The 26159-nt window shown below is 34.9% G+C and overlaps 2 protein-coding genes across 6 annotated transcripts in view; one reads left to right on the top strand and one right to left on the bottom strand.

The window, feature by feature from the left end:
* Positions 1-623: 623 nt before the first annotated feature.
* Positions 624-24097, bottom strand: CCDC173 (coiled-coil domain containing 173). 3 transcript variants are annotated; one of them, XM_023529608.1, is made up of 10 exons: positions 23933-24068; positions 16695-16869; positions 14583-14758; positions 12865-13038; positions 12580-12773; positions 10476-10632; positions 8421-8560; positions 6007-6199; positions 5146-5310; positions 624-1071 (listed from the first exon to the last, which is right to left on the bottom strand). In XM_023529608.1, exons 4-10 carry the CDS (start codon positions 13033-13035, stop codon positions 727-729), a joined length of 1365 nt encoding a protein of 454 aa, XP_023385376.1. In that variant the 5' UTR covers positions 13036-13038; positions 14583-14758; positions 16695-16869; positions 23933-24068; the 3' UTR covers positions 624-726. The 3 variants fall into 3 exon arrangements, with proteins under 3 accessions (XP_023385376.1, XP_011356224.1, XP_011356233.1); XM_011357922.2 differs by lacking the exon at positions 14583-14758 and having other exon boundaries at positions 16695-16915; positions 23933-24097; XM_011357931.2 differs by lacking the exon at positions 14583-14758 and having other exon boundaries at positions 23933-24066.
* Positions 24098-24195: 98 nt separating this feature from the next.
* Positions 24196-26159, top strand: part of PHOSPHO2 (phosphatase, orphan 2) — a 7372-nt gene continuing 5408 nt past the window's right edge. For 2 of the 3 annotated variants that reach the window (XM_023529610.1, XM_011357900.2), the window contains exon 1: positions 24196-24401. The gene's annotated coding sequence lies outside the window, so the exon portion shown is untranslated. Of the gene's footprint in view, positions 24402-24912; positions 24947-26159 lie in introns of all 3 variants that reach the window. The other variant, XM_011357909.2, reaches the window with a different exon arrangement.

The raw sequence follows: 26159 nt of genomic DNA, 5'->3' as shown, positions 1-26159 counted from the left end.
ACTGAACCTGTATTTCACATTGGTCATCTACATGCAGAATTACTTCAAGTGACATTAAAACATGGTATTGTGTACATGTCTAGTGACATATACTCTAAAACCTCAAAGAAGTCATAATTTGCATTTTGTAATCGTACTGTAAGTAATAATATTGGTAGTGTTATTTGAAGCCAAAATGTAAATACTGAATGATAAGTACATAAATTTCTGAAGAGAAGAAATACTTCCAATTGGATATTATCCAACTATAAAAAGGAATGAAGTGTTAACGGTACAACATATAAGTCTTGAAAATATGCTAAATGAAACAGGCCAGAACCAAGACCACAGTATGATTCCATTTATATGAAATATCCAAAACAGGCAGGTCCACAGAGACAAAGCAGATTAGTGGCTGTCAAGGGCTGTGGAGAGGGAGAATGGGGAGTGCCTGTAGGGTTTCCATTTGGAGCAATGAAAAGGTTCTAGAACTAGATAATGGTAATGGTTATAAATTATAAAATATTATGAATATAAATGCCACTGAATACATATTTTTAAATGCATAAAATTCTTAATTTTGTGTTGTGTATAATCAAAACTTTTAAAAAGTGAATTAACCTTGAGTAGTGAAGATCAGACAATTGCACTTAGACGAAGAGCAGCTTTATTAACAAATTATAAGCATATAATTCACTTATATTTGTAGTTCATATTAGTCTCTCAATCTTAAAAATAAACCTTTTTCTACCATGTAAAACCTAGCCTTCCTTTAGTCTTTTGAAAATTAGTATAGTTTGATCCTTGAGAGTTATAAAAAGGGAGCTGGACTCCAGTGTTATCAGTTGTCTGATAGCTGGGTCTTAATCCACCTCTGTCCACAAAAACTGGTCCACGGCCACCTCCAGGTCCTTCTTGTACAGCTTTTATAAGAGGATAAGTATATTTATTTGTTGAATCAGACTCAAGCTCAATTACTTCTCTGGCATAATCCTGAAATTCTTTTTCCTTTGCAGCCACAAGAGCTTCAGTAAGTCTGTAATACTCTAATTCTGCTTGTTTTGCCTGCTTTGCATTAAGTTTATTTTTGGCCTATTGGGGAAAAAAAGAAAATACAATTCACATTGGTAAACAAGATCAATTTTCTAAATATACATAGCATTTCAAATTGTAGATAAAATTTTCTAAACTCACTGATGTTTGACAAGTTGACTTAATAACTACATACTATAATTTTCAGAAATTCTCCCAAGCTTCTCACAATAGCATCATGCTTAAAACTCGTAGCTCAATGAGACTTACCTTAATAGTCTTATGTGATGATACATCTTCAAACAAACAATATAGTAAAATATTTAAAAACGAAATTTAGCTAAAAGCCAAATAACCAAGTTTAGAACCCTGTTTCTGCCATTTATAATGTGTACTTTGGCAGGTATAGAAGACATACCAATTGCTGTCCCCACCCATCCACTACTCTGAAGGAACTCATTCAAACCACTCTCATAAGTCCCGAATATATCATGTGACCCAGCCACGTAAGATTAGATTGGCAATGAAAAAGTTAAACTAATTACATTCTCTCTTGCTCAAGAGTTTGCAGTTGGAACAAATAACATTTATCAGTGTAGGCTGATTAGGAGCTGGGTGGAACAAATAAGCAATCTATCAACATTTCATAAAATTTTTTAACTGTTCATACTTATAAAAACATTGTTCTTTTGACTTTTTCTATTATATGAGGTGATTTTAAAGTCTTTTAAAGATTTCTATGAAGTTTTGGTTGACAACTTTTCATTTTGTCCTCAGCAGCATTTTAAGAAATGCTGAGTTTGTCAACAATTGAGTGATTTTGTCTACTTATGAATATATTTAATATTCATGAAAATATTTTTCAAAATCAGTTACCAATACTTCAGCATAAAATAGTACCCTAAACCTGATATCTACCATAAATTGAAATTTATGAGGAAATAGAGCAACCATCTGAATACGGAATACGAAATTTTTATTACTGAGTGATGGAATTCAAAATTAAGGCTTATATGCTATTTGTTGGATTGGTGACAGAATACCAGGAGTTTGAAAAAATAGAAAATGACATTTAGTAAGCTTTAAAAAAGTCAAAAAAGGCTAAAAATTATTTCATCAAAGGTAAAATACTATAATGTGGGGCTTAAGAAGCAATTGTGATATGTTGATTTTGTGGCAGCTTGTAGAAAGATATTGAGGGAATTGGGAGAAACATTTGAGGTACAGAAAGAAAATGATAATGGAAGGAAAAGATTACATAATTCATATGATTGGTGCCTCAAATTTGATATGGACTAAGAAATAATAGATTCATAAAGAAACTTTGAAAATATTGGTTAAAGTCCTAAAATTTATAACCAAAGGGGGTAAAGTAACAAGTACCTTTTCAAAGGATGCTAGAGAGCTAGTTATTTTTAGAAAACTGGAAAATAAAAGAAATAAGTATTTACCTGCCTTTCCTTTAAAAATTGTACCTCAAGGAAACCAAACTGCTGATCATGAAGTTTCTTGAAGACATCAGCAAATGAATCAGGAGGAATGAGAATATCAACATTTTGCCACCTCATGAATTAAGAGATTTAGGCAATGATCACCAAAGGCTGTTTGTTCGTATCACAGAAAGTGAGACAACAGTCATTGTGTGCCTTCTAAAGGAAGTACACAATACCACCTATGAGAAATTTTACCCAAAAACTGAATCTGAATCTGACCTAAACTAGATTTTACATGAAATACAGGGAACATATTACCACACCACAGGGATCCATCCAACCAGCAAAATCTAGACTAATAATTCTAAAAGACAAGAAACCCAGTTTCTTCAAAAAATAAACTGTAAGACACATAAAAGACAAGAAGGGAGAACTTAAGACAAAAAGAGGTTGGGATATGAAATTAATTTCTTAAATAAAGGATGGGGGTGGAGGAAGAGTTATAGATTAAAAGAGATTCGAGAGACATCAGCCAAATAGAATATATGGCCCTTATATGATCCTGATTCAACAGTTTAAAAAGTATTCATAAGACAATTTAGAGGAAATTTAAACTCTGGACATTAATTGTTTTAGATGTGATAATGGAATGGTTATTACGTTAACTTCTAAAGAGTCCCTGAGTTTTAGAGATACATACTGAAACATACATCAATAAAATGATATGATCTCTGGGATTTGCTTCAGTATAATATGGCAGATCCTACTTAGAAAGGCTGCATGAGGAGGCTGGCAAGTTCCCCTCTACAGGTAGCAAGTTTTATTATTAATAATTATTAAAATCAAACATTTCAGAACATTAGAAAGTGACCATGTACAGGCAAATACTTGAAAAGTGTTTTCACATGAAAAACTGCTGCTAAATTGGGTAGGAACTGCAAGTTTATGGCATACTTGTCTGGAGAGCATTGCTATCCCTCCAGCTCAGGTGATGAAAACTTACAGATTTACTGGACAACAATGGCAGACTCAATTTGGGCTGGGTAGCAAAGCAGCTAGAAATTTAAGGGGGAGATTCTAGAAGTGAGACAGTTTTGAAGGGCTGAGATAATAAACTACAGACTTCCCTGACTAGCTGATATCAAACTACACATTTACATAGGAGACCCCAGGGAGCCTAGCAAAAATTAAAAGTCTGGAGGAAATTGTGAATTTGCTGTTCTTTGGAATACCATTAAGATGGCTATTATAAACAACAAGAAAACCAACAACGACAAACCCAGGAAACAATTTGTGGAGAATCTGGAGAAAATGGAATCCTTGAACAATGCTGGTGGGAATGTAAAAAGGTATGGCTGCTGTAGAAAACAGCATGGTGGTTCTTAAAAAAAAATTAAACACAGAATTATCATATAACCCAGGAATTCCATTTCTGGGGATATTAACAAAAGAATTGAAAGCAGAAACTCTAACAGATATTTGTATACCAAGGTGCACAGAAGCATTATTTGCCAAAGCCAAAAGATGGAAACAACCCACATGTCCACTGATGAATGTATGAATAAACAAAATGTGGTATATACATACAATGCAATATTATTCAGCCTTAGGAAGGAATGAATTCTCACACATGCTGCAACATGGATGACCCTTGAACACATTATACTAAGTGAGATAAGAGACGAAAAGCACAAATGTTGTATGATTCTACTAATATTAGATATCTGGAATAATCAAATTCATAGAGACAGAAAGTAGAACAGTGGTTACCAGAGGCTGGGAGGAAGGGAGGATGGAGAGTTGCTGTTTAATGGGCACAGAGTTTCATTGTATGATGAAGAAAAAGTTACGGATATGGATAGTAGTGATAGTTGCATATCAATGTGAATGTACTTATGCCCTTGAACTATACACTTAAAAATAGGTAAAATGGCAAACTTTATGTTATCTATATTTTACTGCATTAAAAAATAATAAAATAATAAAATAAAAATAAAACTCAATAAGCTACCAAACCACCCATTTAAATAATTAGCAAAAGGTCTGAATAGACACTTCACAAAAGAAGGCACACAAATGGCTAAAAAGAACATGGATAGATGTTCAATATCTTTAGTCATTAGGGAAATGCAAAATAGCACGAGATATCACTATACTATAAGAGTTAAAATCAAAGGACGACAATACCAAGTGTTAGGATATGGAGCAACTTGTTTTCATATACATTGCTGGTAGGGATGGGAAATGGTACAGCCATTTTGGAAAACAGTTTTTCACAAATGATTGAATGCCAGATCCTCAATACATGTTCTAAAATCTCTGGTACCCCTACTCAGCTCAAATATGAAACTACAAGATCCCAATCAACATAATCTCTGGGTTATAGTAATAAAGAGAGGGGAAAATAAAATGAAGAAAATAAGCATTATGGCATTCATATTTTCTTCAATATTTACTAAAGCACAATAGACACCAAAGAAAGGTAAATACTTGTACAAAAGACATAAGCCTAGTATGGGAACTTCAATACAGATTAAAAACAAACTAACTCCACATTTCTTATATATCTTATTGTGTCATAACCATAATGACTATCTGATCTTACTTGACAAAGAAAGCTGCTTGGGAAACAGAAAACTGGCATGAACTCTATATTACATATTTATTCCTAAAATAAGTATAAACATTTAGGAATAACTACCATTTGCTGAATATGGGCATCTTGAATTTCTCGACGTTCCTTGTCAGCTTTGCGTTTTTTCTCCTTTTCATGCTCCCAGAAAATCTGATCTGCTTTCCTGATAGCCAGCAATTGTTCGTTAGCCTCTATTTTTCTTTGTCTTTCTTCTTCCTCTTTATTTTTCATCTTGATGTGAAAAGACAAAGGAAAACATTAAAACCATTTTTAGCAACCAGTGCTCTCTAAACAAGGCATGGAATCAGAAAGCTCCAAGCAGAAAGTCAGCGAGGAGCAATGCAAGAGCAGAAAATTGTAGGCACCTGAGCTGATTCCCATGTGCCCAGTTTACTTTGGTTTTATTCTATTTCTCGAATATCAGGAAACACACAATGAGAACAGAATGATATTAGTTTAAAACAAAAATATAGGGACATAAAAGGAATATCTTCCTAAAGTAGAGAAATATTTGTAGATAAAAAATTTATTGCTACAATATGTATAACCTATTCTAAAAATTTAAGTGCTAAGATAGTCATATAGGAAATAAATTCTGAAGGACTAAGAAATATAGAAATGCAGTAGAGTGATTTTTATTTGATTTGCCTTAAAAACATTCAAATGAAAAGTATATTAAACGATTAAGAATTTTTGCATTTCAGATGGTTCTGAAACAAGAGATGATTACCTGGCATCTATAAATACATTATTCGTAATTGATTGTTATGTCATCTTGTGGTCTGATTTCAAGAATACAAGAAAATTCATACATTGTTTTTCAAATCTGCTATTTTTTTATCAGAGAGGCAGAGGGATTGTGGAAACCACAGTGAAAAGGGCTTAAATTTGTTTTTTATTTTTATTTGTCATAATTGAATTGCTTACCACAATGTCTCTATATTCTGCAATTGCTTTTAATTCTGCTTTGTTTTTTTCATATTTCTCTTTTTCTCTTTTTTCCCATTCAGCCTCAGCTTCTGCAATATCTCTAGCAATAATCAAATCTTCATTGTCAAGTTTCTCTTTTATTAGTTCGCCCAGGAATTTATTTATTCTTTCTCTGTGTTCCTCCATTATCCTATAACAAAATAACTGTCACTTGTCAAATCGTGAATAGTCATGCTATGGAGCCAATATAATCTGAGTAAGATGTTTTATATAGTCTTTTATAAAACTAAAAGGAATCCCATTGCTCTTTATATATATTGATTGTTTTAAGTGCAAATTATTTTTTAATACTTCATTTTTAGAATAAAGTATGCAGTAGTCCCCCCTTATCTGTGGTTTTGCTCTCCATGGTTTCAGTTACCCATGGTCAACCATGGTCCAAAAGTATTAAATAAAAAATTCCAGAAATAAACAATTCATAATTTTTAAATTGCACACCACTCTGAGTAGTGTAATGAAATCTCACTCCATCCCGCCCAGGATACAAATCATCCCTTTATCCAGCATATCCACGCTATATACCCTATCCACCTGTTAGTCACTTAGTGGCCATCTCAGTTATCAGATTGAATACTATCATGTGAGAATGCTATTCTAAAAATCCAAAAGGAGTAACACATATAATATGGTCTCTTATATGTGGGTGTGCATAGGAAATAGTGTTTAAATTCTCTATAATGAAAAATATTTTAAGATACTTTATTATATTACCCTGTTTAATTCTCTATAATGAAAAATATTTTAAGATACTTTATTATATTACCCTGTTTAATATCGGCTTAGGTTAAAAATAAATCAGAGGCTTTTCTTTAAATAAAATTGCAAAATATCTAGTAAAAGTTATCAAAATTCTGAATAAATCTATCCTCTCACAATCCATGAAACTGGGTAAGAGGAGATTACTGTATTTTTTTAAAGGAATGGGGCATTTTTATTTAGGAGATTGGGCAAAAAATACTTTTAAATTTTGATGTGACAAACTCAGTAAATTATTGAGTAAATTTGCAAAGCAACATGGGAGGAACAATAAGAAAGGACACAGTGCATGCCTCAAAGAAATTACAATCTAAAGTGGAGAAAAGACATTCATGCAAATAACTATAAATGCAACAAATGATAAATGCCATGAGAAAGCTGGAAAATGATATGAGCAAATTAAAAAAAAAGAAAGCCTTCATAGAAAAGGTGACATTTTATCTAGGCTTTCAAAAACATTTTAAACACTTTTATTAATTGCCTAATATGTGCCAGGCACTATTCCAGGTGCTGGGGACATAACAATAAAAACATTAAAAATCTCTGCACTCATGGAGCTTTTATTATAGCGGGGTAGGGGAACAGTAAACAAAACAAATAATTAAAATAGTGTTAGTTTATGCAATGAGGGAAAAAAGTAGTTAAATAAGCAATGTAGGGACTGGGTTTGTAATCTTAAAATAAGCAATGTGGGGAGTGGGGTTGTAATCTTAGGGTAGTCAGGGAAGGCCTCAATGAGAACGCACTGAGTAATGATCTGAAAGAGTTAAGGGAAGGACAGGGTGAAGGACGAAGAGCAAAAGAAACAGAGAATAGTAAGAGATGAGGTCTGAGAGATAAGGCTGGGGTGGCTGGGAATTAGGATGGGGGTAAAGCCTTATGGGCTGTAGTAGAGACTCTAACTGTGATATAAAGCCATCAGAGGATTTTGCACTAGGGAAAAGCATGATAATAGACAGAAACACAAGGTACTGCAACTGGCTTCTTACTTTCCTCTCTCATGTCATCCCAAACTGCTCACTAAAGTAAGCAATGACCTCCAAATCTGATAAACACTTTATTTAAACATCTCATTTAATCCCTCTCTTTATCTAACACTGATGAGTGCTCTCTTCTTACTGAAACTCTCCTCCTCTGCTGTTTCTCCAGTTTTCCTCCAGTCTCTAGAAATTATTCTTTGGTCTTCGCATTATCTCCCTTCTCCATTTGACCCTTAAATATGGGCTTCTCTAGGGACCATGCCACCTTCATTTCTTACCTATTCACCCTAGCTTAGGTCACCTGTATCCACAGCTGCAACTATCACTGACATATCAATGGCTCACAAAGCCATCTCCAACTCATACCCCTCTCCTAGAGCACAGATTTCGAGTATTTCCAACCATTTACTAAACAGATGTCCTCAATATTCCAAGGGAACCCAACTCACATGCCCCAAACTGAAATTATGTCACTAAAAGCCCTAGTCATATGTAAAATAATGAGACCTTTATTCCTAAAGGCAACTCTCATATCACAACTTCTAATTAATTATTAATAATTTATTAATAATTTCAGGTAGTACTTTGTTAACATAAATCATTTTAAAAGCTTACCTGAGTGCTCCAGCTTCTTTTTCTTCCGCCATTTGTGTAAGACGCTTTTTTGCTTTGATAAATTTCCTAATCTTTTCATCTTCCTCCTCTTGGTGCTGCTGTTCTACGGCTTTGATGATATTTTTATCATTCATATGTTCCTTGGAGAAAAAAAATTGTGTATTATCCTATCACAAAGAAAAATTTCTTTCAACAGATGAATATCTAATAAGAATCTGTCAAATGGGCACAGCTTCTGACCCAGTTATTTCTCTCTTGGAAATCTATCCCAAAGATATCATCAGAAATGTGCATTAGCTTTTATGTACCATGTACTTCATCTCAGTTATTTATAATGGTGACAAGTTGAAAAACAACCTCTAAATTTTCAATAATGGAGAAATAGTTAAATAAGCTATATTCACAGTGACATGAGAAGGATACAAATAATATAATTGGTAAGTAGGACGGGGAGCAGAATATAAAACACATAGCATATTTTAGTTTTGCAAATATATATAAGTACAACTTTATAATGTATATATAACTAGAAGAAATGTATCAAATGTTAACAGTAGTTATCTCTGGGGTATGAAATTACAGATGAGTTTTACATCTTCTTAATGTTTTTCTGTATTTCTTTGCAAGTATCTAATTTCTTTAAAATTATGCAATTAAAAATAATTCTATAATCAGAAAAAATACAATGAATAGATACAATTTTCATTTAATGTTTGAGTAGTTAATATGGTCACGTGGCACACACATTAAAAATATTTAAAAGAATAAAGTGTTCTTACACCATCCACTATCTACCTATTCCTTATTCTCCCTACCAGACTCATTTAACTAGTAGGTGGCAGAGTCAGGATTCAAAACATGGTCTGTCCCATTCCAAAGTGACTTGGAGAGATAAAAATATTGCATCCACGAACCAAGAATAAGATTTTGTATAAAAGGAACAATAAGATTACAAGTAAACTCTTAGAAATTAAAACTTTGATAAAACTAAAAATTCAAAGAATGCTTGAAGACAAAGTTGAAGATAACTCTCAAAAAACAAAAATAGCAGGAACAATTATTGTCTACCCAAGATTCTTTCTTCTGCATCAGTAGCAAGACCCAGATTTTGTTCATCATGCTCAGCTAAAAGGTTGTATTTACAAGCTTTCTTTTCAGCTAGGTGTGACTACATTATGACCAATGAGATTTAATGGAAATTGTCAAGTGGGACTTCTGGAAAAGTTCCTTAAAAGGAGAACAGATAGAGCACTCTCTTTTTGTTCTTCATCCTTTCTTCCTTCTTGCTTCTTTCAATGTAGACGTGAGGGTGGGAGCTACAGCAGTCATTCAGGGCCACAAGGCAACCTTAAGGACCGAAACCATCTATGTTCCAAGAATAGCAAACCAAAAAAAGAGAAGCTGTTTCAGTTGAGCTAAATCCTCAACAACAGCCATGACAAAGAGAGATAAGGTCTAGAACTGACGAATCAAGATACATATCTTTAGAACTTTATATATATTTTTTAAATATATAGGTTATTTAGAATATAATTTTATACCAGAAGAAACAGCTAAAATAACTCAGAAGTGGTTGCCTCCAAGAAGCAGAAGGGGTGAAGCAAAGAAGCAGAAGGGGTGAAGCCTTTTGGTATTATTTGACGTTTTAACTCAGTGCATGTATTACTTAAGAATAAAAACTAATTTAAAAAAATGTAAAAATTACAAAATAAAATAAATTGCAACAGCCATAAAATAATTACCATTTACTGAGCACATAATAGTGCAGCAAATACTGAACATATATCGCCCCATTCATTCCCCACAACAACTTTCAATTTAAGGATAAGAAAATTAATTCCTTTGAAAAAAAGTTAATTCTCTTCTCCCTTTATTGTTCATATACATGAACATCCATATAAAACCATAGCAAATATTGCTCCACCAAAGTATACTCAGAAACTCAACTTAACAGCAACTTGCTTTCTACTTCGCTATTGCTTATTAAAAAATATATTAAATGTTAGGCATTGGACTTTGTACATATTTTGAAGAAATGCTGTATTTTCAACTTACAAAAAACAGTCTCCTGCTTTCATTTATCTCTTCTTTTTTCTTATCTAATTTTTTTCTCATTTCTATTTCATATAATAAATGCTGTTGCTTTATTTCCTCAGCATCCTTTTCTTTATGTTTTTTCCTTCTTTCTTCTTCTTCTTCACGTTCCTTTATTCTAAAGCAAAACCATAATTATAATTGAGAGCAAAGCAGAAAAATAGGTTATATTTTAAAGAAATAACTTATATTCTAACCTGGAATGATCTGAAGCTATAAGAGAGAAATTGTAGATTTGGCAGGGGACAAAAACAAATATATGAAGAGCAGTGATTAAAACTAAACCCAATCTTGGTTAGCCCAGAATTACAAATATTTTCCTTTCTTTGAAATTGGATTCATTCCTCACTAAAATTAAGTCCTACACTAAATTCAAATGTTCCTTTCCTTTAGAAAGAACCAGGTAACTAAATGAACGTATGATGAAATGCAAAGTCCCTAAGCCCTAGTGCTTCTTAGTGCTTCTCAATTTCAGCACTAGACGATGCTACCTAAGCTATGGGTCTAACCCCTCAGGAGATGGTGTTTGATGGAAGCTGAGGAACGAAAGTTTCTTTATCCAACTGGCCACTTTGATTGCCATTCTTCCTTTAGACAATATTAACGAGCTATTGATGCCTTCTGAGTGGTAAGCCATCAAATGCTGGTTCTCTCACAGGACTTATACATGAGTTCTTCAGATAATCCAAAGCAGTCTCCTCACTGCAGAGTTCTGATCTGAGAGATTTAGCTCCAGCTCTACCTCTTCAATCCACCCACTAAGACCCACCACCATCAACACCAGGAGCTTCTGCCATCAGTAGTTTATTGCAGATTCTGAGTGCTCTCATCTAGCGGCCAAACCTCCTCATCCTGGCAAGACAGCTGAAGCCTGAGATGTCTACTTGCCCATGCATCCTTGTCAGCCAATCGACAATTACGTGGGCTGCTCCACTGCTACTCTCTATCTGCTACTGTCTCTAGTTATTTTCCTTCCCAAACAGGTGGGCACAAGGCAGATCAACAACTCACTTAAATGGACAAAAAGACTGAGGAATAAACATTTCTTTCATATGTGCCCAATCAAAATTTTTTTTTCTGGTTGTCTCTTCGCTTAACTTCAGGGAGGGGAAAATTCCCTTCCGCTGTGCCATGAAGGACTACACAGTTAAAGGAGCCAGTTAGTCCCCTATGCTATTATTAAGGCAATTTAGTACAGGAGAGTCCTAGTTGATTCGTCTATACAGAGAAAGCAGCTTTAGAGGCTGAGGGTAGGAGACAGAACTTAGTGCAAAGGGGCATGAGGGAAATTTGGGGGGTGATGAAAGTGTTTCATATCCTGATTCGGAAATGGTAATACAGCTCTATTCTTTTTAAAAGGTTAATTTTCTTTAATGTAAATTATACCCCAATGAATCCGACCCCTTCTACTACCACCATCAAAAAAAAGTCTGTATGGCTATATACTAAAACAATAATGGATTACTGTGGTGGATTAGATTATTGTTCAAAAAGACTCTCTCATTCCCCATTTCTATGGGAGTCTCTATTGCACAGTTGTTAGGTGTGACTTGCTTTAGACTCGGGGTAAGCCAAGTGATTTCCCTGACCTTTGACTTTGAGTTTAGCCATGATCTTACAAGCTTGGGCTCACTCTCTTGCATCTGTCAATATCATAAGAAAAGTTCTCCCAGATGTCTCTTCATCCTGGACTTCAGAATGAATAATGCATGGAGCAGATCAGAGCCCTCCCCATAACAATAAGCAAACACAGCCAGTTCTGCAGTTTGAAGAAAATCTGCCCAGCCAAGCCTAACCAACCCACAGACACACAAGAAATAAATGTTTATTGCTGAATGCCACTAGATTGTGTGGTTGTTTCTTATGCAACACTATTGTGACAATAGTAACCAATCTCTGGGTAAGGGAGTAATAATGATGTGAACAGTGATTTTTAACCTCTTTCTTTGTATTTTTTCTACTTACTAGGTATTTTAGTATGTATTACTTTTACAATCAGAAAAAAAAGCTATATCCATTATAGAAAAAGAGGAAGGTACAAAAAAGGTAATTTATGTGTACATACTGTTTTAAATGATCATTGGCAAGAGCCACTCTATCTCTGCGTCGTTTTTCTGCTTTTTCCTGTTCTTCTTTAAAAGCTTTTTCAATGCTAAGTTTCATTTGTTCCTCCCATTTTTTATCTGATTTTATTTTGCTCTTCTGGGATTCAATTTGTGCATCACGTTCTTTCATGACTCTAGTAAGTAGTAGTCCGGACTACAAAACAAATTGCGTATTTTAAGAAAATAAAGTCTAATTGTGTAAATATGTTAAATATATATAAAAATATAAGAAAACCAAGTAGTACATGAAAGTTTTTCACTCTTTCTGTCTGGTAAAATTGATATTGCTTTGCATATTCGATGGCCTTTTTTCTTTCTCCTTGTTTGTGTATTGCTTCTTCCACGTCAAGAATTTGTCTTTCTGCCTCTATTTCTTCATCACGCTTCTTTTTGGCTTCAAGTTTCTGTTCTTTCATCCCCTGTAAAAAAGACAAAAGCAGTCTTCTGTTTTCATTTTTCAATTAATTTTACATAATTTAATATTATAATCTGATCATTTGAGCTTTCATTATGAGTCTTTATTGTATTTGCATATATTATTAAGTAAAACATGAGATTATACTTATGAGTTAATTTTTTAATTGACTTTTTTGGGTAGGTAACATGTTTACATGGTTCAAAACCCCAAAATATTATAAAGGTATATAATGAAACACCCTCCAATCTTAACTTCTATCTGCAATCTCTAAGATAACCACTATTATTAGTTTCTTGTGTTTACTCCCAAAGTTCCTTTATATATTTACATAATACCTATTACTATTTTTGTTCCTTTTAAAAATCAACAGTAACATTATTTTGCATGCTCTTCTATACTCTGAGGAATCTACAGAATGTCTCATGTCAGATGAAGTCTTTGTTCTCATTTTTGGGTCATACTTTCTACGTCTTAAGAAAATCTGAAATCTTGAATATATTCTGATTTATTTTCAAAGTTTTACTGTTTTGCTTTTCACATTTGTCTTTAATCCAGCTGAAATTAATTTTTGTATATTCCGTACTATAGAGACATAATTTTATCTTTTTCATATACCAATTACCTCAGTATCAGTTATTGAATTCCTATCTGTTCCCTTCTGATTTGCAATGACATTTCTGTACTATATCAAATTCTCATATATAACATGCATTGTTTCTAGGCTCTCTCTTCTATTATTTTGTCAATCTCTGTACCTATATTGTAGTTTTTATTACTATATTTCCACTACATTTACTACATTTCATCTTCTTTAATACCCATGGAGGTGTAAAGTATTATGTATAGTGTGCTATTTCTGTGTAAAAAAAAAAAATAGGGGATATATTGTACTTCTCTATCCCTTTAGGGATCAGACTTTATTTTTTAGAATATAATTTGCATATACCCTTTTGGTGTATAGTTTTACAAATGCATACAGTTACTTATAGAACTGTTCCATTCTCCCAAAAATTTCCCTCAGCCCATTATAGTCAATCACTCCCCATATCTGCAGCCCCTACAATCACTGATCTGTTTTTCTTTCCCCATAGTTTTGCCTTTTTCAGAATGTCATGTATTACATATATGCTATCAGTCATGATATAATTCTTCCCTCTTCTAGAAAAAAGAGAATAAATAACGAACACTGTTCCTAAAGCAAGGTACCACAAGTATTCTATGTACCTTTCTCAAAATAAATAATGTATATTGCAACATGCAATATTTTTTTAAAAAAGGAAACATGAAATGTTTAAAAAAAAAAGGATGAGAACTATCTGGACAGATATTATGCTTACACATAGTTTTAATAATTCTAAAAGAAAATAGGAAAACAACCCGCCTCTCAGTGCCTGAAATGATATAGGAAAGTGTAAAGGGGAGGTGGGAATCATCTTTTCTCAGTGTTTTCCCCAGGTGAGATAATAAAAGGAGTCAGAGAAAAGCTCCCCACTTTGAAGTAGCTTCACACTCAGGTACATGGAACCAAACTGTGGGTTACTATACCTCTTAGATAGAGAATCTAGCAGCAGCACAAAGAGAAGCACAGCAAAGACACTATGTAGTTCGAGAGAGAAAGAGGCAGACAAATCCAAGCTCCATAAAAAAAAGCTGCCTTGGTTCCTCATAGTTTCATGTCCTGTCTTTCTGAGCAATCCTTCGTAACAATAAACAGCATAACCCTGATACCAAAACCAGACAAAAATAGTTTAAGAAAACTACAAACCAATATCCCTCATTAACATAGACACAAAAATAACATTTTAGCAAACTGAATCCATCAAAAGGATAATATATCATGACCAAGAGAAGGTTATCCCAGGAATGCAGGCTTGGTTCAACATTTAAAAATCAATCATGTAACTCACCATACAACAAAATGAAAAATAAAAACCTTTTAATTACCTCAATACACACACACACACACACACACACACACACACACAAAAGGACTTTATAAAATCTAACAACAATTGTTTAAAAAAAAGATACACAGCAATTCAGAGACAGAAGGCAATTTGTTAAAATCAATTAAGGGCATCTACAGTACCTACCATAACACTTAAAAGTGAAAAATTGAATACTTTAACCCTAAAACCAAGGAAAAGGTGATAATTTTCACTCTTAGTACATCTATTCAATATTGCATTGAAAGTTCTAATTAGTGCAGTAAGACAAGAAAAAGAACTAAAAGGCATTCAGATTGGAAAGAAAAGTAAAATTATAATTTCTGATATCATGATTGTCTATGTAGAAAATCTGATGGAATCTACAAAAATGTTACTAGAATTAATAAGAATAATATTGCAGGATACAAAGTCCATATAGAAAAAATTAATTGCATTTCTATAGCTAACAATGAATAACAAATTGAAACTTTAAAATATCATTTACAATAGCATTAAAATATGAATTACTTAGGGATACATCATGACAAAAGATGAATAAGACCTATGCATTGAAAACTATAAAATATTGCTGAAATTTAATAAGACCTAAATAAATAGAGAGAGATACTATGTTCATGGGTCAGAAGACTCAATACTGTCAAGATGTAAATTCTCTCCACATTGATCTAGAAATTCAACACAATCTCAATAAAAATTCCAGCTGGTTTTTTGTAGAAATTCACAAGCTGATTCTAAAATTCATATATAAGTGCAAAGGACATAAAATAGCCAAAACAAATTTGAAAAAGAACAAAGTCAGAAAGCTAATATTACCTGATTTCGACTTATTATTAAATCTACAGTTCTTAAGGCAGTGTGTTATTGGAATAAAAATAGATGAATAGATCGATGGAACAGAATGGATAGTCCAGAAGTTCCCCCTGCATATATATGGACAACTGAATTTTCAACCAATGTACAAAGCCAATTAAATGGGAGAAAGTATAGTTTTCAACAAATTGTACTGAAACAGTTGGAAAGTCACGTGCAAAAAAAAAACTTCAATTCATACCTTATTTCATACAAAAAATTAACGAAAAATCAACCAGAGACCTATATATGAGACCTAAAATTTTCAGCTTAGACATAGGAGAAAATCCTTGTGATCTTGGGTTAGGCAAAGACTTCTTAGATAAGTTAGATAAGTCACTAAAAGAATGATCCATACAAAAAAAACTGATGAAATTTAAAGCTGTTCTTTGAAAGATACTGTAATGGAATAAAAAGCCAAGCCACAGACTGGGAGAAAATATCACTCAGCAATAACGACAAAATCAATAACTGACATATGCAACATGAAAAAATTTCAAAATAATTGTGCAGAGTGAAATTTATAATAGAAAGCAGATCAGTGGTTGCCTAGAGGCAAGATAGGAGAGGCAGAGAAGAGTGAAAGTAAAATAGGGTATGAGGAAACTTTTTTGGGATGATGAATGTGTTCCTTATCTTAATTACAATGATGGTTTCAGGGGTATATGAGTATGTCAAAACTTATCAACTTGTACACTTCAAATATTCCCGGTTTATTGTATGTCACTTATACCTAAATAAAACTGTCGAAAATGCATTTCAATGCATTTTTATATTTTACATATAGAAATATTTATGAGTACTAAAAAAGAAGAGTAAGTCTTCTATGCATATGTACTCCTTGGTGGTTAATACTTACCACATATGTATTAGTCCAATGTTTTACCACTTCTTGGGATCGGATATGCATTTCTTTCTTGGCCTTCCTTTCTGCACGAAGGCATGCTGCTTTTCTTGTCAAACTATCAAGGCTATCTCGAATCCTTTCCCATTCATTGTGTGGAATTATGGCAACCTGCCGGAGATCTTCTTTGCTAGGCAGAAGTGGATAGAGAACTTGATCTTCAGAGTTCTTTATTTCTAATAAAGTTTAAAAAATGAATATTAAAGACTTTCAAGAGGAGCCAAGTGATATTTTTTCTCAGATATTTCTGTATTGGCATGATATCTGGAAATTGTTTCAAATAATAATTTTATTCTTGTTGTCTTAAGAACAGCTGGGATTAAGAGGAAAGTATACAACACCTTGAAATCAGAAGACATAGATTTGAGTCCTTGCTTGGTCATTTCCTTACTGCGTAAACTTGGGCAAGTCAATAAACTTCTGGGAGCCTTGGTATCAACATCTTTAAAGTTGAGATCAATACTACCTACCCCAATAGATTGTTATAAAAGCATTTTTCAAAGTTAACCAAGTAGCAATTTATAAATGGATAACCTTGGGGATGTTCATCTTTGGGAGTTACAGACATTGTGACTGATTCAATTCAACCCCTTCCTGAGCAGCGGCAATGTAATTTGGAGAACTGACTACGGTTCCCAGGTTGGGCCTCATTAGTTTAAGAATACTTGCATTTCCCTTGCCAATAATTATTTCTGTAATAAGCAAACAAATAGGAGAAGAGGTTTATGTGAGACTTTTGGAAAAGTTCTTCTTTGTTCTTCTAGGAGAGACATCTGAGAGTGACTCTCAAGCTAGATCTAAACAAGTAAGCATGAAGGTCTGATAGGCAGCCATCCTATGATCACAGGAGGAAGCAGCTTTTTGATGAAGCTGTTACTGTGAACTGCAAAGAGGAAACAAAGGAAGCACCTGGGACAATGAGGATCTTCAGATCCACCAGATCTGAAGCCTGGAGTTCCTGTTATATGAGCAAATAAATTTCCTTATTTTTAAACATGATTGAGTTGGGTATTCTGTTATATGAATTCAAAAGCATCCTAAATGACAAAATGGAGCTCATAACAGCTCCTGTCTGAGAAATGTTCCTACCTTTTTAATCAATTGAGATTCTTAATTATAAACAACCACACTCACTCTAGCTAGTTTAAGCATAAAAGAAATCTATTAAAAGATATTAGGTAGCCAGAGAGTTATCCTTGGAAGATACACATGCAAAACATCACAGAAACCACATCATGAGATTCCAGTGAAGGCTTATGGCAAGTGGCATTGAGCAGACACCTCAGCTTGCCCACTTAAAATTCACTCCACTGGATACCATATATCTGAACCTTTACCAGTGTTACATCTGAAATTGGTACATCTTTGCTGCCACTGTCCCCAGAAAATGGATTTGACATGCTGTTTGCTTCTTCATATCACTCTCTTCAGAATATAAATCTAGCCCGTGTACAACTGATTGGTCCCATGCCTGTGCCCTAGGTACAAGGGAGGCAGAAAAAGTAAATTCTGTCTTCTATTTAAGGAGGTAGGACTCATAGGAAGGAAATTCACCAAAACAGGAAATTCATTTGAATAATGTTGGGTGGCCATAGGCATAATAAAGGTAGTAAAGCACAGTCGGTAAGAGTATGTATTATGGAGACAAATCACCTGGACTTTTTCTAAACAGACTACATACAAACTATGAGAATCTGGATGAAATTACTAAACCCTCTGAGTCTAATTCCATAATTGCAAAGTGGAGATATTAATAGTACCTACTTTATATGGTTGGCATAAGAATTAAATGAATATATGTAAATAATTTAAAATAGTGCTTAGTATACAATATGTTCCCAATAAATATTAGCTATTATTATTTCTACTATTTTATAAGAAGAATGAAAAAAAAGTAAAAAGAAAATCAGAAACAAGAAATCATATGGCTCCAGAAAGAAAATAATTTACTGAGAGAAAAGCTGCCAGGATCAATTAGAATCTTCTTAGGGTTTGAATTAAAGATGATGGGAGTGAGAAGTTGGTTGATAAACTAAAGTGTGAGTTTAGAACCACCCACACCATCTTGCCTACTACATACCAAGTCTCCACATACAGAATAAAGCCAAGGAAAGCTGAGAAGTAAAACAGTGTCCTGGATCAAGTGATATCTAAATTCCCAAGTATGTGAGCCAAAATATTCCCCTTCTGTTTTAACTACAGTGAGTTAAATAAGTCATTTATAACCAAAGTTATATATATAAATATATATATGCACATATATGTAAATATATATATATAGCCTTGTAACATATTTCCTTTGTTTTATCTAAACTGGCTCAACTTTGTGTTACTTATAATCAGAGGTTAACTGAACAAAGGCCACTAAGGTAAACCATCTGCATTTTGATTAACATATTGTTAGGCATATTAGTATATTCTCTGACCCAAGAGTTGTTCCAGTTCTTCAAGATGGCAAGTAAAATTGAGAAAACTTAATTCACAAAAATACTAAAGGGGCTGGGTGGACCACATAGCCTTTATCGGCAGCAACTGCTTCCTACACAGCGTACAGTGGTGTGCAGGCTTTGGAAGCAGTGGAAAGAGAGTAGGATGTCAGAAGCTGTGGAGCGCACAATGTGATCCCTCCTCTGTGATATCCAACTCTTCAGCAGAGTAACTGCATTCGTGAGATGTTTTATTCAAGATCTTTACATGGACTCTGACACAGGAAGAGAACAAAGAAAACAACCACAAAAACAGCAGAAATGGGCAAACATAAAGAAATAAGAAAACCCACAGAAAGTTTGGGAAAGGGTTTTACTCTAAGGCCACTGAAGTTGAGACAAGTTCTCTCATCTCTTTGAAGATCAAGAGAGCCCTGATTGATATCAGAGCTATGGATGATTTCACATATCCATGCTTTAATCTACTAGATTGATGCAGAGTTCAGTTCTCAGAGGGTAATCTTATTTCAAGAGTCCTTCCTCACAATGGCTCTCATTCAATACTAGTAGTGGCTGTTAGAGAAGTTAAACAGGTCACAGCTGATAGAAGGGACATGAAAGACAGATGGACAGAAAAAAAGAAAAAGAAAGAATATGAATAAGCAGACTCTCAAGCAGTAGAGAGGGGATAAAAGCAGTTGTAAGTGACCTAAGGGTATCTAAAATCAGTCCACGAGCCTGTCATCATCAACAAATTTTTCATGGTTTATAAAATCTCTTTTTTAAATTGAGATATACTTCACACATCTTAAAACTCACCATCGTAAAGGATAACATTCAGTGGTTGTCTATTCACAAGGCTGTGCAACCATCACCGCTAATTCCTGAACATTTTCATAACCCCAGAAAGGAACTCTGTCTCCATTAACAGTCATTGCCCCATTCTCCCCTCCGACAGCCCCTGACGACCACTAATTTATTTTCTATCTCTATGGATTTGCCTATTCCAGACATTTCATATAAATGGAATCATACAACATATGACCCTTTATGTCTGGTTTCTTTCATTTACACAATGTTTTCAAAGTTCAATCATGTTATAGCATATATCAGTACGTGATTGCTTTTTATAGCTGAATAATATTCCATTGTATACATGTATCACATTTTGTTAGCATTTGGGTATTTCCACCATTTGGCTATTATGAAAAAATGCTGCTATAAACATTCATTTATAAGGTTTTATGTGGATATATTTTCAATTATCTTAAGTATATACCTAGGAGTAGAATTTTAACTCCATGTTTCACCATTTTGAAGAAGTGCCAAATTGTTTTCCAAAGTGTCTGTACCATTTACATTCCTACCAACAATGTGTGAGGGTTCCAATTTCTCCACATTCTAGGCAACATTTGTCTTTTTGTGGAAAAAAAGCATACACTGTATGCTCATAAATACAGATTTGTATTTCTTATAGTTGAAATATCAGAAGAAAGAGAGTTAGAAACAGAAGATACATCTATACTGTCTTTTATATTTACTTATGTACTTACCTTTAATGGTAGTCTTTATTTCTTAATGTGTATTTGAGTTACTGTCTAGTGTCCTTTCACTGCATTGTGAAGAACTCCTTTTAGTATTTCTTGCAAGGCAAATCTGCTAGCAGTGAATTTGCTCAGTTTTTGTTTACCTGGAAATATCTTAATAGCTCCATGAATTTTAAAAGATGAACATATCAACCTGCTGTTAATCTTAGTGAGGCTCACTTGTATATGACTTGTTTCACTCATGCTGTTTTCAAGATTTCCTCTGTCTTTGGCTTTTGACAGTTTGATTATGATATATCTAGTTGTGAATTTGGGTTGACCATTGAGAATCAGTGAGCTTCCTGAATGTGTAGGTTAATGTTTTTTCATCAAATTTGGGAAGTTTTTGGCCAATATTCAAATATTTTCTTCTACTGTTTTCTTTCCTCCTCTCCTTCTAAGACTCGAAATATATATGTAATGTTTGTATATTTGCTACTGTCTTATATTTCTCTGAGGATCTGCTCATTTTTATTTTTTCTTTCTTTTCCCCAGACTAGATAATTTCAATTGATGTATCTTCAATTCCCTGATTCTTTTGTGAGCTCAAATCTGTTACTGAACCCCTTTAGTAAATTTTTCAATTCAATTATTGGGCTTTTCAACTCCAAAATATCTTTTTAGTTCCTTTTTTATAATTTCTACCTCTTTATTGATATGCTCTATTTGGTGAGACAACATTCTTAATATTTTCCTGTAGTTCCTTTGACAATTTTTTTAGTTTTTTGAACGTATTTACAATAGCTGCAAATTTACATAAGTTGTTTGTTTAGTTTATTTTCTATTTCCTTCGTCAGGGATTGTTTTTATTCTTTTTTTTCTTCCTTCTTGTGGGTCCTTTTTTCTTTTTTTTTTTGGTTTGTTGTTTTTTTTGTTGACTGTTGTTTTTTTTTAATATTTTGTGGCTGTTGTAGTCGTCTTCTTCTTCCCCCCCGCAGTTGTTGTTGTTGTTGCAACTGCTGTTTGTTTAGTAGATTTTTCTGAACTAAATCTGTAAAGTCTGTATTCTTTGTTGTATGTGGCTACTGGAATCTCAGCTTTGTCAGCTTAGTTGTCAGCTAATGATTGGACAGTTTCCTTAAATGTCTTAAGTAAGTCTCTCAGCCTTTGCCAAGGAACTCTCTGTGAGTGGTGGAGCATGACTTTAAAGCTCAGGCAGACAGTTTATAACTGTTAGCCTTTACTTCTTTCTTACACAGAGCCTCAAAGTCAGCCAGAGGTGAAAGCTTCAGGTATTCTCAGGTCTTTCCTGAGCATATGCTTAGCCCTATCCAAGCATTTGACCTTCTAGACTCCCAGGAATATATAGGGAGCTTTCCAAAGTGCTCTGTGGGCATCACATTTCCCAGGTATTTAAGTTTCTTGATCATCTTGTTGTTTGTACCCAACTGTTATCACTAACATAGGCAGCTGTGATGTTAAAAAATGCCATTGATTGTTTTAACAAACATACCTGGTGAGCTCTGAGTCAGGTCAAATAAAGACAAGCCTTGAGAGTAGGCTTTTCCAGGGAACTACCAGACAGGTCAAATAATAATAGTTACCTGGGAAATAGGCTTTAGAAGAGATCTAACCATGTTCTGCCCCCTCCACAAGTTGCTGAGGCACTGGATTTCACTGTGATTTCAGTGGTTTTCTGGATTACCATAAAGCTGGGAGAAAAGTATGGGACTAGAGCAAATTAAAATGCAAAAAAACTCACTATTGTTACCAAGATTCAGCTTTTCTTGATAAATACTCCCCAATTGTTGCAAGCCTTTGGTTAACTTCCTGAGTTCTCAAAAAGTTGATTTCAACTATTTTTGCCAGTGTTCTTTTTGATTTAATAGAGGAGAGGATTTTTGGAAATTTTTATTCCACTACTCTGGCTGATATCATTCCACTAAATCTTTATGTAATGATTACAGATAGCTGTCTACATATCTGAACCCCTCTCCTACTTCATCCTCTTCCAAATGAAGATTGCAATTTAGCAGTAAGGCTCAGAGGAAAACTTTTGGATCAATTACCACAAAACACCTATCAAGTAAATGTAAGTCTTTTAGTGCAGTACTGCATATGTAGGAAAGTGACTATGTTGGAGTAATTGTGTTTTTTCAATACATGCCACATGGGTACTGTCTCTCTCCTATATATCATGACCCTCTCTCACTACCTCCCAAGTCCTTCACTAGTCCTACCCACTAGACTGCAGGGGGCCAATCCCCAGGCCAAAGACTGGTAGTGGTCCTTGGCCTGTTAGGAACCAGGTCACACAGCAGGAGGTGAGCAGCAGGTGAGCGAATGAAGCTTCATCTGTATTTGCAGCCGCTCCCTAGCGCTAGCATCACCACCTCAGCTCCACTTCAGAACTTAGATTGTCATAGAAGCACCAGTCCCTGGTGCCAAAAAGGTTGGGGACCACTGCTGACTAGAGGAGAAATCTGGCTCTCACTCTGCAACTGGCACAAGGGGCTTTATTGCTAGAGAAGCTCAAGCATTGACATGAAGATAGTCCAAATTCCCAAGGTTCTAGTTGTCACCATGACATTAATTGGGAATTACAGACTTAAGAAACTAGAACGGTTGGAATTGATTAAGAGCTCTTTAGATATCCCACTAGGCTCCTTGTATTCCAAAAACGAAATTTTATAACAGGTCATCTGAATATCATTACCTTAAGTAGCATTATTTTTTACACTCTATCAAAGCACTTGCCCTAGGGTGAGACCTTACCTTCGCTTTGGAGATAAGAAAACTGAGACACTTTCCTTCAGAGACTTTCATAAGAGAACTCTGTAGATTCACAGTAGAGCCAAGCCTTTAATGAGGTCATTGATATTTCCAAAAGATATTCCAATTCACTCAATGAATAATAACGCTTAAGTGCAAGAAAACTCAGCAAACTCCGGAATCTTGGAGCTGCAACTGTGCAGCTTGAGAACTGAACCAGCTAGTCAGTCGGGTCAGCCTACTTCTTGTCTTTTCTCCACCCCTATTTATGTAAACTTTTCCTACCTCCCAATTAACCTGAGGGCAAAAGTGACTAATTTACACAAACCCAACGATGCCCATGGAGCTGCTTTTGACTTGGTGGAGTCCATTTCACCTGGACTACTAAGCACTCTCACTTGGCACCCTCATCTCTGACCCATACGGGCCAGAAACAACCCCCATGCCGGGATAGGCGAGTTTAGCTCACCCGTGCTTTCCTTCGCCTGTCCACAGCGCCTTCCGAACCGCACCAGCATCTCTGATGAGGTGCCCATGGGGCTCTCAGATTTGGAAATGCGACTCGCACACGGAGTCCGGCTGCCGCCAACCTGCGGACTGTTTGGCAAACCGCGCAGTTGCTTAGCAACACCGCCGGAAGTGACGGCAGCTGTCGCCAAGGAACGAAGAACACGCGGCAGTCGGGCGTGGGGCTGGAGAACGTAGGCTACGCCTGCGCGGGAAGCCGAGCCTACGAATGCGACGGCTCCGCGAGCAGGCGCCGGAACGATCCGCGGAAGCGGGTGGAGGCAGGGACGGCTGCTGATGCCTGTGCTCGTTCAGTGGGGAGAGTAGGGTATCCGGTCCGGCCTGGTGCTCCCGTTCTCATCAATCGCGTGCCTCACGGGGGACGACCCCCAACTAGTTCCCTGCGTCTGCTTTCGGGGCCGACCTGGCAGGTGTGTGGGAAAGCGGGGCCTAGACTTGGTACGTGCAGCCCACAGAACTCCTTGCGGGTGGCAGGTGAAGGGCAGTGCCCTCCCTTAACTACAGAAACCCAGGGATTAATTGACAGAATATCTGCTTTTAAATACTTTGGTTTAAGGAATGATCTAGGCCTGATGGGGCTTAGTTTTTTTAAACATAGGAATTTTTAAACTTGGATGTTGTTAGGACCTTCATATTAGGACCTTTAAGATATTTTAAATTGCTTAGTAAATACAGTACTGTAAATCATATGTATTTGGGGGGCCAATCAGACCTCTAAGGACACAGAAATCTGTCAAGAGTGGATGCAGTCTTGATTTCAAAGGATCCTTTTCTAATACATCGAAGTACAAATGATTTCATTACAAGCTAATTGGTTACAGCATGTACACATTAGGCACCAGATTGGAGTCGCTCAAAACAAAATGAGGTAAGATTTTAATCACTAAAGTTCTAACACATAGTTGTACTGTTTTTCTTCAGGTGTTCTATCAGATGTTCCTCCATAATAATGCTGGTAAGTATGAAAGGATTGATAAAACATTTGTTGACAAAAATTAGTTTTTTCACATACAACATTGGTTTTTTTGGAAGCATAGTTTTTAAGATGTCAAGAACTTGGAAGAGTCAGAGATTTTACCCTGCTTGCATGATAACAGCTTGCCACAGTTTTGTAGAAGATGCAGACCCCAAAGTCAGAAATGAATTACTTGCAGTAGTAGCCAGAATATCAGCAGTTTTGTCCCATTCCCCACAGGATAATGCAAAGAGGGCCAGAAGTCAACTGCACATGAAGTTAAGGAATTTCAGTAATTTGTGGCTAAATACAAGCTAGAGACAATCTTTAAACAACAGTGAGTTAGTTACATTTGAAAAAAAATTTTAAATTATATATGAATTCACAATGCTTAAAAAGTATGTTTGTTTTTCATTAATTTTTATTATGGTGACATTGGTTAACAAAATCCAGTAAGTTTCGGGTGTACAATTTAAAAAGCATGTTTTTACTTTTAATGTGCCTAGGTACAGTACTAATGTGATTGTCAACTATGCCTTATTGCTATTTATTACACTGTTTCTATGGGAAAGTGAATTCAGCACGTAAATCTGTGGGAGTCAGTCAGACACCTAGATTAGGCATTTAGAGATACAAGGATCCAGATATCAGAATATTATATACCACTTAAATTCACACCACAAGAGATATCCCTCTAGGTTAGTTATTCTCTAGATATTCTTTTTTTTTTTAATATTATTTTTCAGTGACAGTTGACATACAATCATATTAGTTTCAGGTGTACAACATAGTAATTAGACATTTATTATATACCTTATGAAGTGATCACCCTAAGTCTAGTACCCATTTGACACCATACATAGTTATTACAATATTACTGACTGTATTCCCTGTACTGTACTTTACATCCCTCTTGCTATTTTTATAACTGGCAATTTGTACTTAATCCATTTCGCCTTTTTTCACACAGCCCCCGCAACCCCCATCCCATCCGATGATCAATTCATTCTCTATCCATGAGTTTGTTTCTGTTTTGTTTGCTCATTTATTTTTGGTTTTTAGATTCCATATATCAGTGAAATTATATGGTATTTGTCTGATTTATTTCACTTAGCATGATATCCATGTTGTTGCAAATGGTAAGATTTCATTCATTTTTATGACTGAAATCATTATGATTGTATATATGTACCACTTCTTTGTTATCCATTTG

Source organism: Pteropus vampyrus, unplaced genomic scaffold (assembly GCF_000151845.1).
Source record: "Pteropus vampyrus isolate Shadow unplaced genomic scaffold, Pvam_2.0 Scaffold2, whole genome shotgun sequence".
In the NCBI taxonomy this organism is placed as follows: domain Eukaryota; kingdom Metazoa; phylum Chordata; class Mammalia; order Chiroptera; family Pteropodidae; genus Pteropus; species Pteropus vampyrus.
This window is presented reverse-complemented; position numbering and strand designations above follow the sequence as displayed.

What these genes read in the sequence shown, in the direction of transcription:
- CCDC173 (XM_011357922.2), bottom strand. Translation starts at nt 23,999, where the DNA reads ATGGGCACCTCATCAGAGATGCTGGTGCGGTTCGGAAGGCGCTGTGGA. An exon ending in AAAGCAGGAGACTGTTTTTT is followed by an intron (nt 8,561 to 10,475) that starts GTAAGTTGAAAA and finishes TTTTTCTCCAAG; the next exon opens with GAACATATGAATGATAAAAA. An exon ending in AAAGAAGCTGGAGCACTCAG is followed by an intron (nt 6,200 to 8,420) that starts GTAAGCTTTTAA and finishes ATTTTGTTATAG; the next exon opens with GATAATGGAGGAACACAGAG.